This window comes from Odocoileus virginianus, chromosome 25 (genome assembly GCF_023699985.2).
Source record: "Odocoileus virginianus isolate 20LAN1187 ecotype Illinois chromosome 25, Ovbor_1.2, whole genome shotgun sequence".
Taxonomy (NCBI): Eukaryota; Metazoa; Chordata; class Mammalia; order Artiodactyla; family Cervidae; genus Odocoileus; species Odocoileus virginianus.
Window position 1 is genome coordinate 21,048,783 of NC_069698.1, and position 17,615 is coordinate 21,066,397.

Below are 17,615 nucleotides of genomic sequence, written 5' to 3' on the forward strand. Positions count from 1 at the left end.
AATAAAAGTATTATATTTATACATTTTAAAAAGGTAGGTAAAATAACTTTTGCTTTCAACCTAGCAGAGTAACAAGGCTGGATTTACCTCTTAACTGGAAAAAGCAAGTTTCCAAGATATTGAACATCATAATAATGCACTGTTACACCAGAAAGATGGAAAATAAATGAAATGAACCTTAAAATTTGTCTCTGCTTAATGCCTTGAGAGATTTTCTAAGCAATGAAGTATGGAGGGAAAACCATGTATAACCTGGCAGCCTCCCTGAGTATTACTGATAGAGCTGGGTGTCTAAGAAGGCCAGAGGGCTAAAGTTTACAGGGTTGCGTGCTCACTCACTCAGTCATGTCTGACTTTTTGTGACCCCATGGGCTGTAGCTTACCAGGCTCCTTTGTCCATGGGATTTTCCAGGCAAGACTGCCAGAGTGGGTTGTCATTTCTTGGGAAGCCTTTAAGCGTTTACAGGGCAGAATATCAAAAAGGAAAGAGCTACATGAAGAGATGGCTCCAGACTTCTGCAGTGTCCCTAATTATTGATCAGTGTATCTGTGGGAGGAAAGCGTTTGAAGCTAGGACAAGAACTATCAGAAAAAATTAGAGGAAATGGTATATAATGCTCACATAGGACAGAGAAATAGTGCCTGTTCTAACTAACATGATTTTTTTTTAAAAAAAAGCTCATAATTCATATCTGGAACACTCAGAAGATTTTGGAAGAACTGATGCTGAAGCTCCAATACTTTGGCCACCTGATGTGAAGAGCCAACTCATTGGAAAAGACTCTGATGCTGGGAAAGATTGAGGGCAGGAGGAGAAAGGGTGACAGAGGATAAAATGGTTGGATGGCATCATCAACTCAATGGATGTGAGTTTGCACAAACTCCGGGAAATAGTGAAGGACAGGGTATCTTGGTGTGCTGCAGTGCATGGGGTCAAAAAGAGTTAGACACAACTTATCAATTAAACTACAACAATGGGATTTAAGTAATTATTACAATAAACGCTGCCCTGTCCCTCCTAAGAAATTTAAAGGATCCTCTGAAAGGGCTTCCCTGGTGGTTCAGACAGTAAAGAATCCACCTGCAATGTAGGAGACCTGGGTTTGATCCCTGGGTCAGGAAGATCCCTTGGAGAGGGGAATGGGTACCCACTCTAGTATTCTTGCTTGGAGAATTCCATGGACAGAGGAGCCTAGCAGACTATAGTCCATGGGGTTACAAAGAGCTGGATATGACTGAGCAAGTAACACATTCACTTCTGAAAGCATTAAATTCTTTCTAAGTTACTTAACCAGAACAAAACTTAAGAATTCTTATAGAATTAGAAGAATATTCAGCACCAGAAAGGTGAACATTTTAATGTCCATAATCCAGTCAAAAACAAGTCTGCCTTCAAAGAAGCAGGAAAATACTATTTATAATGAGATCAGTCAGTCTCTTGAAACTGACCTAGAAACAATATAGCTGAGAGAAGTAAAAGACAAGGGCAATGAAAATATAAAATCTCTCAAATTACATACAAAACCTAAAAATGTAAAATTTATGGAAATAATTCTTCTGATCATGGATTAGGCAAAAACATCTTACATATAATACCAAAGCAAGATTCATAAAAGTAAAAATAATAATAATAATAATACAACAACTTAGAATTTGGATTTCATGAAGTAGTACAACCACTTTGAAAAATAGTTTGGGAATGCCTTTAAAAATTAAACATGTGTCTACTATATGACTCAGCCATTCTACTCCTAGACTTTTACCCAAGAGAAGTAAAAGTAGAGCTATATACAAATACTTATATCTAAATGTTCATAGTAGCTTTATTGCAATGGCCCCAAACTGTAAACAACCTAATTGTCTATACCAGATAAATGGATAAACAAATTGTAGTACAGATGCTTACAATAGAATACCTATCAGTAACACACAAAAGCTTTTTTATATGCAATATGGATGAATCCCAGAATATTTATCCTAGAGAAATAAATCAAAGAAGAGTGTATACTATATGACTTGATTTATATAAAATTCTAAAGAACATAATCTATAATGGCATAAAGTAGAATAGTGGTTTCCCGGAAGTGAGACGGAGTTGTGGGCAGGGGGGTGGCGGTGGACAAAGAAGATCAGCAGGAAGGAATTATTAATGTGTATGAACAAACTTTTGTAGATGAGGAATATGTCCACTATCTTGATCATGGTGAAAATATACTAAAATGTACACTTAAAATATGGGTAGATTGCTTTTTGTCTATCTCAACAGTTGCTTTTAAAAAAAATAAGAAATTTTAAAAAGGAAAGGTTTCTCAAAGATTGTTGGTTATCATTTGCTTTCATTAGCTATTCACACTCAGATGAAATAGTTGTTTTATCTTTTTCCATAAAGATGCCTTATGTTTCTCATTGTATCTTGAGAGAATCTTGAGCTAATATAATCAACAGTGTTTAGAAAACCCCAAGTTGTATGTACACACACATGCCTCACTTACAGGTATTACCAATGCTATTTCTTTTTCTGATTTAATATGGGGTCCAGAATGATCCAGATTTAAATGGTAAGGACACTTTCAAAGTGGTAAATTTAAACAAACAAAAAACTCAAAAATTCATTTATCTGTGGAAACAGTGAGAGACTTTATTTTCTTGGGCTCCAAAATCACTGCAGTTGGTGGCTGCAGCCATGAAATTAAAAGATGCTTGCTCCTTGGAAGAAAAGCTATGACCAACCTAGACAGCATATTAAAAAGCAGAGATATTACTGTGCTGACAAAGGTCCATCTAGTCAAAGCTATGGTTTTTCCAGCAGTCACATATGGATGTGAGAGTTGGACTATAAGGAAAGCTGAGAACCAAAGAATTGATGTTTTTGAATTGTGGTGGTGGAGAAGACTCTTGAGAGTCCCATGGACTGCAGGGAGATCAAACCAATCAATCCTAAAGGAAATCAACCTTGAATATTCTTTGGAAGTACTGATGCTGAAGCTGAAGTTCCAATACTTTGGCCACATGATGCAAAGAGCTGACTCATTGCGCAAGACCCTGATGCTGGGAAAGATTGAAGGCAGGAGGAGAAGGGGACAACAGAGGATAAGATGGTTGGATAACATCACAGACTTGATTGACATGAGTCTGTGCAAGCTCTGGGAGATGGTGATGGACAGAGACCTGGCCTGGCATGCTGCAGTCCATGGGGTCTCAAAGAGCTGGACACAAGTGAGCAACTGAACTGAACTGAACTGAACTGAACTGATGGTGTACACTGTAAGTTTAAATGGCAACACTTTTAATTAATCCGTATCCTACATGATACAGGGGCTTTAAACTCAGGGCACACAGATATTTCCCTTTTATTTTCTTTTGTGTTTAGCTCCAGGGAATTCACAATCTCTGTATAATATGTTAATATTTCACTCATTTAAATTAAGGTTTTGTGCAACTGACATTAAATGAAGCATTAGGCCAAAACTAGTTTTACAATACCAGAGAGAGTATTTAAATTAAATATATAGCCTACCATTTCTCAAAGTAGAGTCCACAGAGTTCAAAGCAAGAAACACAAATTTGAAAAATCACCCAGCCAAAGAATACTGCTAAAATATTGGCTAATGGAACTTTTACAGTTATTCTCAGAAATGTACTAAAGTACATTTAGTTTTAGAGAATCTCCTTCTAAGAATAGATCCATAAAGAACACAGAATAGCAAATCATTTTCTAAACTTAGTGGATTAGGTCTCCTCTCTTTCTTTCTTTAACTATCAATTAATAGTTGGCTAGCTGGTTTCTAATCTTATATATTCTTAAATTATAGTGAGCCTAAGGATCAATAGAAGTAAAGTGAAGTGAAGTGAAAGTCACTCTGTCATGCCTGACTCTTTGTGACCTCATGGATAGTCCATGGAATTCTTCAGGCCAGAACTGGAGTGGATAGCCTTTCTCTTCTCCAGGGGATCTTCCCAACCAAGGGATTGAACCCAGGTCTCCCGCATCACAGGCAGATTCTTTACCAGCCGAGCCAGAGGTACTTCATAAATATTAGCACTTCTGGGTTTGACAACAGGAATTCTGATTTTAAAGGTCTTCATTGAGACCAGGAATCTGCATTTTTCTAACTGTACCTGAAGTGATTCTAATTTAAGCTGTTTTAAGGCTACTTTTTTAGAAACACAGCTTTCAGAAATTCGCTCTCATGTTTCCAAATGCTGAAAAATTATTTACTTAGTAGCTTATAGTACAATTACACTATATGTAGCCAACTTGAAAAATGAGCTGTGGCATTATTTTTGATTAACATTTAAAGTGTACATCAAATCCCTGTTCACACAGGGAAACACAGCTGAAATCAGCTTACACTTGATGGTCCAACATTTGAAACAAGTGTTGTTTAATAAGTAAAATAACACTTGGAGAATGCAGGCAATACTATTAGGAACTGACAAGCTTCAGTGACTCCCCACAAAGTTAGACTTTGACGGATATGCAGAGCAAACATAGCAAGATTCTCAGGGTCAGAATGACCTGAGTGGGTTTTTATTGGGAATGTGATGCAGAGAAAAAGGGTGATTATTTAAAAAGGCTAAAACTAAAAGTGTCCTTTATTAGGAGATGGCAGACCTTTGTATTGTAAAAATTCCCTTCTTAATAATAAATCACCTAACTCCAAAAGCCTACTAATCTTAACTCTTAGATTTTATATAGTTATTTCAGTCTCAAATTATAAACATATCATCATTTATTTCTGAAGTAATTTCTGCTAGTGCCTTATTTCCACATGTTGACTAACAAAGTCACTCAGGCATCCACATTAAGTTGTCTCTGATCCTTGCTTTTGCTCCTTCTCCCAGATTCATTCACCAAGTTCACGTGAAATTTGTCTTCTCTCTTAAATCCATCCATTTAAAAAATTCCATCTCATCCATTATTCTAGGGCCATATTAGTTCATTCTTCAAATGTCCCTTAAATATTCTTCTAGCCTTCAGCTTTCTTCCCAGACTCAAGTACTGGGTCTTAGAATCAGAATATTCAAGCTCAGTCTTTGTCAGATATACGACTATGAGAAATCATTCTGCCTTTCTAGATATCAGCTTCCTGTTACTGATGCATAATAAATCATGACGAGTTTAGTGTCATAAAACAGTATTATTATCTCACAATATCTATGGATGATGAGTCCAGATAACACTTAACGTGATTCTCTTCTCAGTGTCACCAGGTTGAAATCATGGTTCTGGCTGAGGCTGTGATTCCCATCTAAGTTTCAAATCCTCTACAAACTTACTGATTGCTGGCAAATTTACTTCTTTGATGCTGTATGTCCAAGGTCTCCATTTTCTCACTATCTGTTATTCAGGAACGACTTTCAGCTCCCAGAGGTCACCACGATTCTTTGTCACATGGCCCCTACAGTCAGTTCACACATAACTCTTTGTGGTCTTCTAGGCCTGGTGTTCTTGCCTGGAGAATCCCAGGGATGGCGGAGCCTGGTGGGCTGCCGTCTATGGGGTCGCACATTCAGACACGACTGAAGCGACTTAGCAGCAGCAGCAGCAGGCCAGGAGGAGAATGTCTGATTCTTCCTTCTTTTATAAAGGCCTTAACTCATTGTGTTGGGCTTCCCTTGATAATCTAACTTTGATGAACTCAAAAAGGACCCATAACTGTATCTGTAAAACCCCTTTTGCCATGTAAGGTGACATGATCAAGGCAGTGATATCGCATGTCTTCACAAGTTCTTTCTACACTCCAAGGGAAAAGATGATACAAAAATGTGGGTCACGGAGGGTCTCATAGAATTCTGCCTAACACATTCATGTAAAACTAGTTGGCTGGAAAAGAAAATCTTAAGATTTTATGATGACAACTGCTCAAATGAGAACTTACTAAACTTATACATGAAATGGAAAGTTTATATAAGTTCTCAGGATGCTGACAGATTTAGGAAAGCAATACACATTTTTTTTTCCCCTATACTAAATGGCAAATATTCAGATTTCAAAGCTGCACAGAAGATTAAAAGCTACAGTGAAACTCCCTGCAGTTTTGCATACAGAGTTGCCCAGAGGCACCAAAGGATTTCTGAGTCAGACTTATAGGGGGGGAAAACAGTTAGAAGAAAATTATGCTTGCTCATTTCACTGTTCAAAGCATATGGCAAAAAATGTCTCATCACAGCCTACAGAATAAACTTCAAGCTCCTTAATCTGAAATAAAATATCCATGATTTAATTGTTCCATATCTTCCCATTTATCTCTCATGTCTGTATCACTCAGAAAGCTGCAGTTCCTTCAAACAATCAAATTCTTTTTACTCTCCATAAGGACACCGTTCCTTTCTTTAGAATGCTCTACCACCTACTTTTACCCACAAACCATATGGTGAATTCCATTCATCCCTTAAGATCCACTTATTTATTTAACAGACATTTACTGAGTACCAATATACATCAATGAACACTTGTCTTTACCTCTATCACAAAGTAGGGCTTGTTTCTGCTTCTTGTTTTGTACAAAAAACTAGCCAGCTCATAATTCTATTACTGTACCTGTTAGATTTTATGTTTATATGTCCATCCCCCCAAAATGAATACCTTAAAGAAGTAATTCTGTTTTGGTTATATTTCTAGAACTAATTCAGGGATTGTTACAGCTCATCAATCATGGTTTGCTCAAGGTAGTAATAATAATGATAGCAATAATAACAATAATATCTAAATGATATGCAGTGATTCCTTATACTATGAAAATACTTTATACATATCATTGTTCTTCAGTCACTAAGTCATGTCTGTGACCCTCTGGACTGCAGCACGCCAGGTCTCTTTGTGTCTTCACTATCTCCCAGAGTTCACTCAAATTCATGCCCATTGAGTTGGTGATGCCAGCCAACCATCTCATCCTCTGCTTGCCCCCTTGTTCTGCCCTCAGTCTTTCCCAGCATCAGGGTCTTTTCCAATGAGTTGGCTCTTTGCCTCAGATGGCCAAAGTGTTAGAGCTTCAGCTTCAACATTAGTCCTTCCAATGAATATTCAAGTTAATTTCCTTTAGGATTGATTTCCTTTAGGTTTGATCTCCTTGCTGTCCTCCCTTGGAGAGGGAGAGTCCCTTCTCTCAAGAGTCTTCTCCAGCAGCATCATTTGAAAGCATCAATTCTTTGGCACTCAGCCTCCTTTACGGTTCAGTTCTCAAATCCATACATGACTACTGGAAAAACCATAGCTTTGACCGTATGGAGCTTTGTTGGCAAAGCGATGTCTCTGGTTTTTAATATACTGTCAAGTTTTGTCATACAAGTTGGTTTGTATAAAATCCCTACAATAGTACTTTGAGGCAAGTTTTATAATCCTCATTTACTGGCTGAGAAACTAAAGTTCAAAGACAGAGGCAAGACTTCTGTATGTTACTAATACTTCTCAACATTATGTTCTTTGTGGCAATGTGGCCCCCAAACAGGATCATCATCATCACTCACAAATTCAACACATTGCTTAACATATATATTCTTGGGTTCCAACTCATACCTACTCAATCAGAAAAACTGGGGTCAGACCCCTATAACCTGAGATTTAACAGGCCCTGGAGGTGATGATGGTACCTGCTAAAGTTTAAGGACCATGGCTCTATAATCTAATATAGAAATAGCCTGGCCAAGAAAATGTGATCAGGTAAGAGTGTGAAGCAACTTTCCTCTAGAAACTTGGTAATTGAATTCATATGATAGAGAATAATGGCAAAACAATGTATAGAGAAATGACTCCTCCTGAAATCAGAAGTCACTTTTAATGCTCATAACTCTTAAATAGAGTTTGAAATTTAACACCGAGTCAATATGTTGAACTTGTCAATGCTTAGTTAAAACATATGGAAAATAATCCTTTCCCCCCCACAATATAACTACTTTGGGATTTATTGTACATGATGTTACACATTCCTGTTTATAGGAAAATATTCCTCATATCTGGTTTTATCATACCAAAGTCATCTTAAACATCTCCAGGTCAAAGTTCTTGTTTTCTTTAGTTGTATATTCACTCATGTGCCATAATTCTAGTTGGGAGATATTTTAACAATTTCTTATTGAATTGAATTTAGCTAGGTTTGATTAGCCTCTCTATTCCCTTTCTTTACACTAGGGAGTGTCTTTATAAAATGTCTCAAGTAATATTGTAGTAAAAATTGCTATATGGTAATAGGGAGTCAAATTCTGATTTCTGAAAAGACAAGAATGCAAGATAAGGATGGAACACTCCTTTTAGGGAGACATGTCTGCTGAGGGATTTTAGAGTATATTTCCACTCCCTAGGTAGAGAGCAAGCAATAGTAATGAATGTGCACTCTGTATCAAGTACTGCATACAGCATAATTTGCATATACTCCTATTAAAACAGCTTAGAGGACTCAGGAAGTTCACTGTGTCATCGTGTAAACAAACTATTTAAGCATGCAAAAGAAGAGTCATAAACAAATAAAAAGCTATATAAACAAATGCAAGTATAAGAACAACAAATGCTCTGTTAATGGCCATGCACTGGTGAGAATAGGAAAAAGAAAGCTTCAGTACTTTTGGACCAAGCATAGAGTCTATGCTGATTCTGTATACAGTTTTGTCTTGATTTTCATTCTAGTCTTGATTCAGATGATTTTGGACTATGGTGCTTATAAGATCAAAACTTCATGTTTTTGTATATAAACAAATATTCTCTCTCTACTTAGTCTATGAGCAAATTCAGTATTCAGAGCAGATGCCAAATTTGTCAAAAATTAAGATATTTTATAAAAATATTTTTATGAAAATACCATGCATTTCTCATAAGGCTACAATTTAAAAAAAAAACAATCAATCAATATTAATGATTAGTATGTTAGTCTCTGATTTCCCTGAGGGTATATTTATCTAAAACACAAAACAGTAAGAAATTAGGAGAAGTTGACTAATTTACTAACTAATTTAATGTCAGAATTCAGAAAAGGATGCATGTAGGTAATAATTTAACTGAAGGAGAGTATTTAAGAAGAACATTGTAGGATAAACTGAGTCTTTCACATAGAAAAGTATCTAATTTGTAAGAATTCACTGCCTGGAGCTTTCTTATAGGCCAAAGAAATCGGATTTTAAACTTATCCTCCAGGTTAGGACTTTCAATCAGAAATCCTTATACAGAAAAGGTGGCTCGATTAGAGCCTTGTCATACTAAGATAACTCTGGGAGCAGTGTAGAGGGTTCATTTAGAAAAGCTCTAATCAAGACCAGACATTTAATACACATACATAAACAAATAAACCCTAAGGGTAGAATTAAAATGAATGGTCCTGAGCCCTGGCAGACTATAAGAGCAAGTTTAATTTAGCAAAGTGATGTATCTGACTTGTGAATTGGGTGCTTATATTTCTCTAAATTTAGTCCAATAAAATGTATTTACTAAATGTTTTAAAGCAAAGACAGTGATTATGGATATATTACAGATAGTTCCTTGTTTGGGGAAAAAAAAAAAAAAATATATATATATATATATAATTGGGTTTTAACAGACATATGATATCAGGTCCGAGATATGTGCATGTGGGGTAAAAAAGAAAAATCACTACTAACCTTAATAGCCATCTCCTCTGTAAACTTATTCCACCTTAAAAGAGTGTGTGCATATGTGTGCGTGTGTGTTTAAGGGCATGAAGGAGCAGAACTATGGTTAACATTTACATTTCTATGCATTTTTACTGAGACAAGTACATTTTTTGCCCTCTGTGAGAACTACTGAAAAACAAATTTATTAATGTTTAGCTAGTTTTATTCTCAGAAATTTGTATTTTCAGAACCACCAAGTTGAAGAAATAATTCATGGAATTTCTCTGCCTATAAATACTATAGATGAGTTCTAAAATGGCCACATCTAACAAATAGTTAGCCCTTACTATTGTCAAGCACAAACCTCTGTGGCTTTTGTATATTAACTCATTTATTTCTCCAACTTTCCCACTAGATATATATCATTCTAAAACTGTTTTACATGAGAGAAAAATGGAGCACACAGAAATAGTGTTAACATACCTTGTAAAATTACCCAATTTAAGGTAAATCTGGTTCAAATTACACTTAATCAGAAACTGACTACATTTGAAAAAGGAAATGTAAAACTCTGTGGATCTAACACTTCGTGACAGTTTCAGTACATTAATGTGGATTAGGAGACTTTTCCCCCCATCCTTACCTTTAATCTCTTTGTCGTTTTTGAACCATCTTATATCAGCTGCAGGTTTACTACCAGATGTTTTACAAGTCAGCTGCATCAAGTCTCCTTCCATAACTGGGGATGAAAATCCACTAATTTGAGGTTTCTCAGGAACACCTGAAATGTAGGCAAATGGATGAAATGAACATTAATCTCCAATGGTGATTTGTTTTCATGACTATTACTTTTGCAAACAAGCCAAACTGGATGTTCAACAATAACTTCAGTCAAGAAAAATAAAATAAAATACAATAATAAAAACTGTTATATAATAAAAGTTACTTAAAATATATAGTATATATGTTTTATTTATACACACACACACACACACACACACACACACACACACACATATATACTGGAGAAAGAAATGGCAACCCACTCCAATACTGTTGCCTGGAGAATCCCATGAAGGAGGAGCCTGGTGAGCTACAGTCCATGGGGTCATAGAAGAGTTGGACACGACTTAGTGACTCAACAACAACAACAACATATAAACATATATACATGCAAATACATATGTATGTGTCTGTGTAAATATGCATATGTGTGTATATTATCCAGAAAGCATTTAAAATGCATTTAATTCCAAGTAGTTTTTTTTAATTAAATTTTACCAGCAAAAATACTCTTTGTAAATCTTAAAAACAACCATTCAATGTATCTTAAGATTTACCACTGTATTTGTTTAAGAAGGTAGATTGCTTGCATCAGGAAAAAAAAAATCAGCAAACCATATTTCTTCATTCTTTAGCAAACTGTGATTTAACCACAATAGCACTTTTCATTCCTGACTTCATAATTCTTAGACCTTAAAAGATATTGTTTTTCTCTGTATACATTTTTTTAGAAAATGCATTTTGGAATAAGGGATTCATCAATAATTGCAACTATACTTATTATTCTTATTCTTCTGAGGGAAAGAATGTCTCTTGATGTCATTTGTATTAGAAATGCAATTATAGTTTTGTGGCACATGATATGTAATATTTTTAATGCTAGTTAATGCTAGCCACTTATTACCTTTTCTAGTCCAAATCATCCAGTGAATAAACAGAAAGCTAATATTCAGAGATAGACATGGATGACTTAAATAATAGAATGTTACACATTTTAGAGGCAATAATATTCTGCTGTCATGATAGAGATTTATTAAAATTTCTTCTAAAAGTGTTCAATAAAAAAGGCAGGCTGGAAGCTTCTTTATTGTACTATTTAATTCAAAGTTTGAAAAGAATAAAATGTAAGAATGTTGGAAGTCATCAATAAAAGAAATGCAAACTAAAAGAACAACAAGAACAATAAAGATAAATGACAAATTGACATATTTCATTAGCTGGCTAGCTTTATTTATTTATTTATTTATTCTGTTCACCTTCATACTGCTTAAAAAAATTATATCACATTACCATTTAATAAACTGAAAGTAGGCAATTGCCTATTTCTTGGGGTCTCAAGTTGGCTCTCTACAGAACAATGCATTAACCTTAGGCATCTGCTATCCTGAAATACTCCATTTAATGGATATATTTTGTCCTTAGTGGCAAACTTGTGAAGATTTTTATACAATAGTCCCAGTGGGACTTGCAAAGAAACATATTTCATATCCTATGCATAAAACAAACTCACTAGTTGGATTAACTTTAATATTCTAAACCAAAAAAAAAAAAAAAAAAAAAAAAACCCAGCATGCATTAGTTACTTTAAATACATTGTTATGCTTTTATCTATCAAAAAAAAAAGGAAGGCAAACTGAGGCAAAAAAAAAAATCAATCTTTAAATTCCTCTAACTTGTTCAGTACACAGGTGTGTTTCAATGAACTGCAGCAATTTCAGCTGATTGGGCCACTGACGTCTGTGGAATCACAGAGCTCTGAGCTGCAACTTTATTTCCCCAGAAACACTATGAATGTATTGCTTTCTGATGTCACCATAACCTTTAGAAAAAATGGCTCAATACTTAGAGAATAAAAACACAGAAGTTGCAAACTGCATACACAAGCAACGCAATGTATTTCATTCAGCAATCTAGAAAAGTACAAAGTTAAAAAGCAAGAAGACAAATAGAAATGTCAGGGTCATTTAAATGTACTTAGATAAACAAAGGGGTCATGTTTGGAAGTCAAAAGATATTAGGAGGAGCCCATCAGGTGACTGATGATAAGATGGAGGAGTACTCATAGACACATTGACTTCATTATGCTCATTATTCTATCCCTTTATAAAAGGAGCACCATACATACACTAAAGGGCTGATTTGACACAAAGGAACTTAGCTGAAAAATCAAAAAACCTGTTATCTATCGCTGGCTAAGAAACAAAATGGCTGTGTGCTCTTAGGAACTCCTACAAACCTTCACACCTCTTTGTACCTATTTGCGAAATGGGGGAAATGACTGTGAGTTTTTTAAAAGCCTTTTGATAATCCTCAAAGTGGAGATTTATTATTGAATCATGTTGCTATATCTGTATGCATCTCTCTGGCTTGTGATCATATAGTGTAAGTCTCTTGCACTTACCCAGGACAGTGAGATAGGCCTTGGAAGTTTTGACAGGCATTGTGAATAAAGAACAGGTGTACTGTCCTTCATCAGACAGAGAGACATCACTGACGCTGATACTCAGTTCATGCCAGGAAGCCCGAACCAGCTCGATTCTATTGTCTCTTAAGGCTGGAAAAAAGAAAATATTGAAAATGTGAATTACAACAGTAGACAAAGTCCTGTAAGACCACATACTTTTAGCACAATATATAGCAAACATGAACTATACAGTCCATGGAATTCTCCAGGCCAGAATACTGGAGAGGGTAGCCTTTCCCTTCTCCAGGGGATCTTCCCAACATAGGGCTTGACCCCAGGTCCCCCAACTGCAGGCAGATTCTTTACCAGCTGAGCCACAAGGTAAACCCAAGAATACTGGGGTGGGTAGCCTATCCCTTCTCAAGCAGATCTTCCTGACCCAGCAATCGAACTGGGGTCTCCTGCATTCAGGCAGATTCTTTACCAACTGAGCTATCAGAGAAGACTTCCTGGCCATGAGGGTGTCTAAATATTGTTTCCTAAAACATTTTAAAGTAATGTTTACATATACTGAATTTTTAAATCAGATTTTTTTTTACAAAGTAGAATTGTGTTCCTTAATGTTCTCAGAAACAACTTTTTAATTAAATGATTGGATCTAGTATATATGATGCTTTGGATGATGTAGATATTGATGGTGATAAAAATGGCTTTCCTTCACAAAGTCTTTCATGAGTTGCCAGTACCAAGAAAAGCTATAAACAAAATCATTAACTTCTGTGCACAGACAAAATTGGGAAAACTACGACTGCTCATTTCCTTCTAGGAAACCAACAATGAACCTAAGCATATTGAAAGTTTCTCTGCAGTAGAGACACCTGTCAAACTATTTTTTAATCCAGAGCTTACTTTCAGCTGAAAAGGACCCAGGGAGTTGTTGTGGTTGTTTAGTTGCTAAGTTGTGTGACTCTTTGTGAACCCATTGACTGCTGCCTGCCAGGCTCCTTTGTCCACGGGATGTCCCAGGCAAGAATACTGGAGTGGATTGCCATTTTCTTCTGCAAGGGATCTTCTGGACCCAGGGATCGAACCCATGTCTCCTGAATTGGTAGGTGGATTCTTTATCGCTGAGACACTAGAGAGGTCCACCCAGAGGCTACCTGATATTTTTTTGCTCTGATTGGTTTCTGCCTCTGCTGTAGTATTTGTTTTGTTGCTGTTGTTAGTCGCTCAGTTGTGTCTGGCTCTTTGAGACGCATGGACTGTAGCCCACCAGACTCCTACATCCCTGGGATTTTCCACGTAAGAACTGGAATAGGTTGCCATTCCCTTCTCCAGGCGATCTTCCCAACCCAGTGATCGAACCTGGGTCTCCCACAATGCAGGCAGGCTCTTTACTGTCTGAGCCACCAGGGTTTAAAATATACTTTGGTTCAAATCACCTTTTCTTACACAGAACACTTGTTTTCACAGAAGATCTCTTAACAACTTGCTGATTTATGCTCCTTTTAGATCATTTTGGGAAAATCATTAAAAAGTTTAAATATCATTATATTTTCCTCTAAATACAGCTATAAAATCAGTAACTAGGCAAGAGGTACTAAAGGAGTAATTTGAAAAGTAGGAAGAGGACACAGGACTGGTTAGGGATTCTAGGACCCAGTTCATTTCAGTTCAGTCGCTCAGTCGTGGACACTTCGAGACCCCATGAACTGCAGCACGCCAGGTCTCCCTGTCCATCACCAAATCCCAGAGCCTACCCAAACTTATGTCCATTGAGTCAGTGATGCCATGCAATCATCTCAACCTCTGTCCTCCCCTTCTCCTCCTGCTCTCAATATTTCCCAGAATCAGGGTCTTTGCAAATGAGTCAGCTCTTCGCATCAGGTGGCCAAAGTATTGCAGTTTCAGCTTCAACATCAGTCCTTCCAATGAACATCCAGGACTGATCTCCTTTAGGATGGACTGATTGGATCTCCTTGCAATCCAAGGGACTCTCAAGAGTCTTCTCCAACACCACAGTTCAAAAGCATCAATTTTTCAGCGCTCAGCTTTCTTTATAGTCCACTCTCACATCCATACTGGAAAAACCATAGCCTTGACTAGATGGACATTTGTTGTCAAAGTAATGTCTCTGCTTTTTAATGTGCTATCTAGGTTGGTCATAGCTTTCCTTCCAGGGAGTAAGCATCTTTTAATTTCATGGCTGCAATAACCATCTGCAGTGATTTTGGAGCCCCCAAAAACAAAGTCAGCCACTGTTTCCACTGTTTCCCCATTTATTTGCCATGAAATGATGGGATGGATTCCATGATCTTAGTTTTCTGAATGTAGAGCTTTAAGCCAACTTTTTCACTCTCTTCTTTCACTTTCATCAAGAGGCTCTTTAGTTCTTCACTTTCTATCATAAGTGTGGTGTCATCTGCATATCGGAAGTTAGTGATATTTCTCCCCACAATCTAGATTCCACCTTGTGCTTCATCTAGCCTAGTGTTCCTCATGATGTCCTCTGCATCTAGGTTAAATAAGCAGGGTGACAATATACAGCCTTGATGTACTCTTTTTCCTATTTGGAACCAGTCTGTTGTTCCATATCCAGTTCTAACTGTTGCTTCCTTACCTGCATATAGGTTTCTCAAGAGGCAGGTCAGGTGGTCTGGTATTCCCACAGAACTTCCCAGTTTATTGTGATCCACATAGTCAAAAGCTTTGGCATAGTCAATCAAGCAGAAATAGATGTTTATCTGGAATGCTCTTGCTTTTCTGATGATTCAGCGGATGTTGCTAATTTGATCTCTGGTTCCTCTGCCTTTTCTAAAACCAGCTTTAACATCTGGAAGTTTACGGTTCACATATTGTTGAAGCCTGGCTTAGAGAGTTTTGAGCATTACTTTACTAGCATGTGAGATGAGCATAATTGTGTGGTATTTTGAGCATTCTTTGGCATTTCCTTTCTTTCTAATTGGAATGAAAACTGACCTTTTCCAGTCCTGTGGCCACTGCTAAATTTTCCAAATTTGCTGACATATTGAGTGCAGCACTTTCACAGCATCATCTTTTAGGATTTGAAATAGCTCAACCGGAATTCCATCACCTCCACTGCTTTGTTCATAGTGTTGCTTCCTAAGGCCCACTTGACTTCACATTCCAGGATGTCTGGCTCTAGGTGAGTGATTACACCATTGTGATTATCTGGGTCATGAAGATCTTTTCTGTACAGTTCTTCTGTGTATTGCCACCTTTTCTTAATATTTTCTGCTTCTGTCAGGGCCATACCATTTCTGTCCTTTATTGAGCCCGTCTTTGCATGAAATGTTCCCTTGGTATCTCTAATTTTCTTGAAGAGATCTCTGGTCTTTCCCATTCTATTGTTTTCCTCTATTTCTTTGTATTGATAGCTGAGGAAGGTTTTCTTTTCTCTCCTTGCTATTCTTTGGAACTCTTAATTCAAATGGATGTATCTTTCCTTTTCTCCTTTGCTTTTCACTTCCCTTCTTTTCACAGCTATTTGTAAGGTCTCCTCAGCCAGCCATTTTGCTTTTTTGTATTTCTTTTTCTTGGGGATGGTCTTGATCCCTGTCTCCTATACAATGTCATGAACTTCAGTCCAGTTGTTTATCAGGCATTCTGTCTATCAGATCTAGTCCCTTAAATCTATTTCTGACTTCTACAGTATAGTCATAAGGGATTTGATTTAGGTCATAACTGAATGGTTTAGTGGTTCCCCCAGCCTTTCTTCAATTTAAGTATGAATTTGGTAATAAGGAGTTCATGATCTGAGCCATAGTCAGCTCCTGGTCTTGTTTTTGCTGGCTATATAGAGCTTCTCCTTCGGCTGCAAAAAATATAATCAATCTGATTTCGGTGTTGACCATCTGGTGATGTACATGTAGAGTCTTTTCTTATGTTGTTGGAAGAGGGTGTTTGCTATGGCTGGTGCATTCTCTTGGCAAATCTCTATTAGCCTTTGCCCTGTTTCTTCTCGGATTAACAGTACAATGCTAACAACAGAGAATATAATCAGTGAACTTAAGGACAGAAAAACATAATTCACCAGATCCAAACAAGAGAGAGAAAACTGGTTGGAAAACAAACAAAAAAACAGAATCTTAGAACTCTAAGGGAAAATGACACAGTATCCAACATTGTTACCATATGAGTTGCAAAAGATGAGAAAGAGAGTGGGGCTGAAAGAATTTAAGAAATAATGGTCAAAAACTTCACAACTCAGGCAAAAGAAAAAAAAAATCAAGAGGAAGAATAAATTCAAGTTGGATAAACCAAAAGCCCATATCAAGATATAGCTAAATTAAAATTCTAAAATCCAAAGAAAATGAATAAAACCTGAAGAGTAGACACAGAGAAAGACATAGTACCTATAAGAACCAATTCAAATGACAATATGTTAATATTTCTCATTTGAAATTATGGAGGTCGGAAGCAGTGGCACATATTTTAAGTGCTGAAAGAAAATATCGATAGTAAATTCTTATCCAATGAAACCACCATTCAGGAACCAGGGGGAAATAAATGTATTTTTGGAAGAAGTAAAACTAAAAAGCATGTTCCTCTAGCAGATCTGTCTTAAAGAAAAGTTAAAGTTCTTCAAACAGAAAAGAAAAATAATTGAAGCATTAAGAAGGAAGAAAGAACAAGTGACAGAAAAAAAAAAAATGGGTAGATACAAGGTAGACTACTCTTTCTATAGTTCCCCAATTATATGATAATTAAGCAAAAATTATACCATCAACTGATGCAGTGTTCAACATGTAAAGATGGATTAGTCAAAGTAAATAAAAAGTGGTAGGTCAAAGGGATCTAAAGAAGTAATGTTTTCATATTTTATTAGAAGTGGTAAAACTGGTAG

The 17,615-nt window shown here is 36.5% G+C and overlaps 1 protein-coding gene across 3 annotated transcripts in view; it reads right to left on the reverse strand.

Annotated features, from left to right (window-relative positions):
- CADM2 (cell adhesion molecule 2) overlaps nucleotides 1–17,615 on the reverse strand; it is a 1,205,421-nt gene that overhangs the window by 169,891 nt on the left and 1,017,915 nt on the right. For all 3 annotated transcript variants that reach the window (XM_070455054.1, XM_070455053.1, XM_070455055.1), the window contains 2 exons: nucleotides 12,746–12,898; nucleotides 10,205–10,342 (listed from right to left, as the gene is read on the reverse strand). In XM_070455054.1, coding sequence (XP_070311155.1) covers nucleotides 10,205–10,342; nucleotides 12,746–12,898 — 291 coding nt within the window. The remainder of the gene's footprint in view (nucleotides 1–10,204; nucleotides 10,343–12,745; nucleotides 12,899–17,615) is intronic.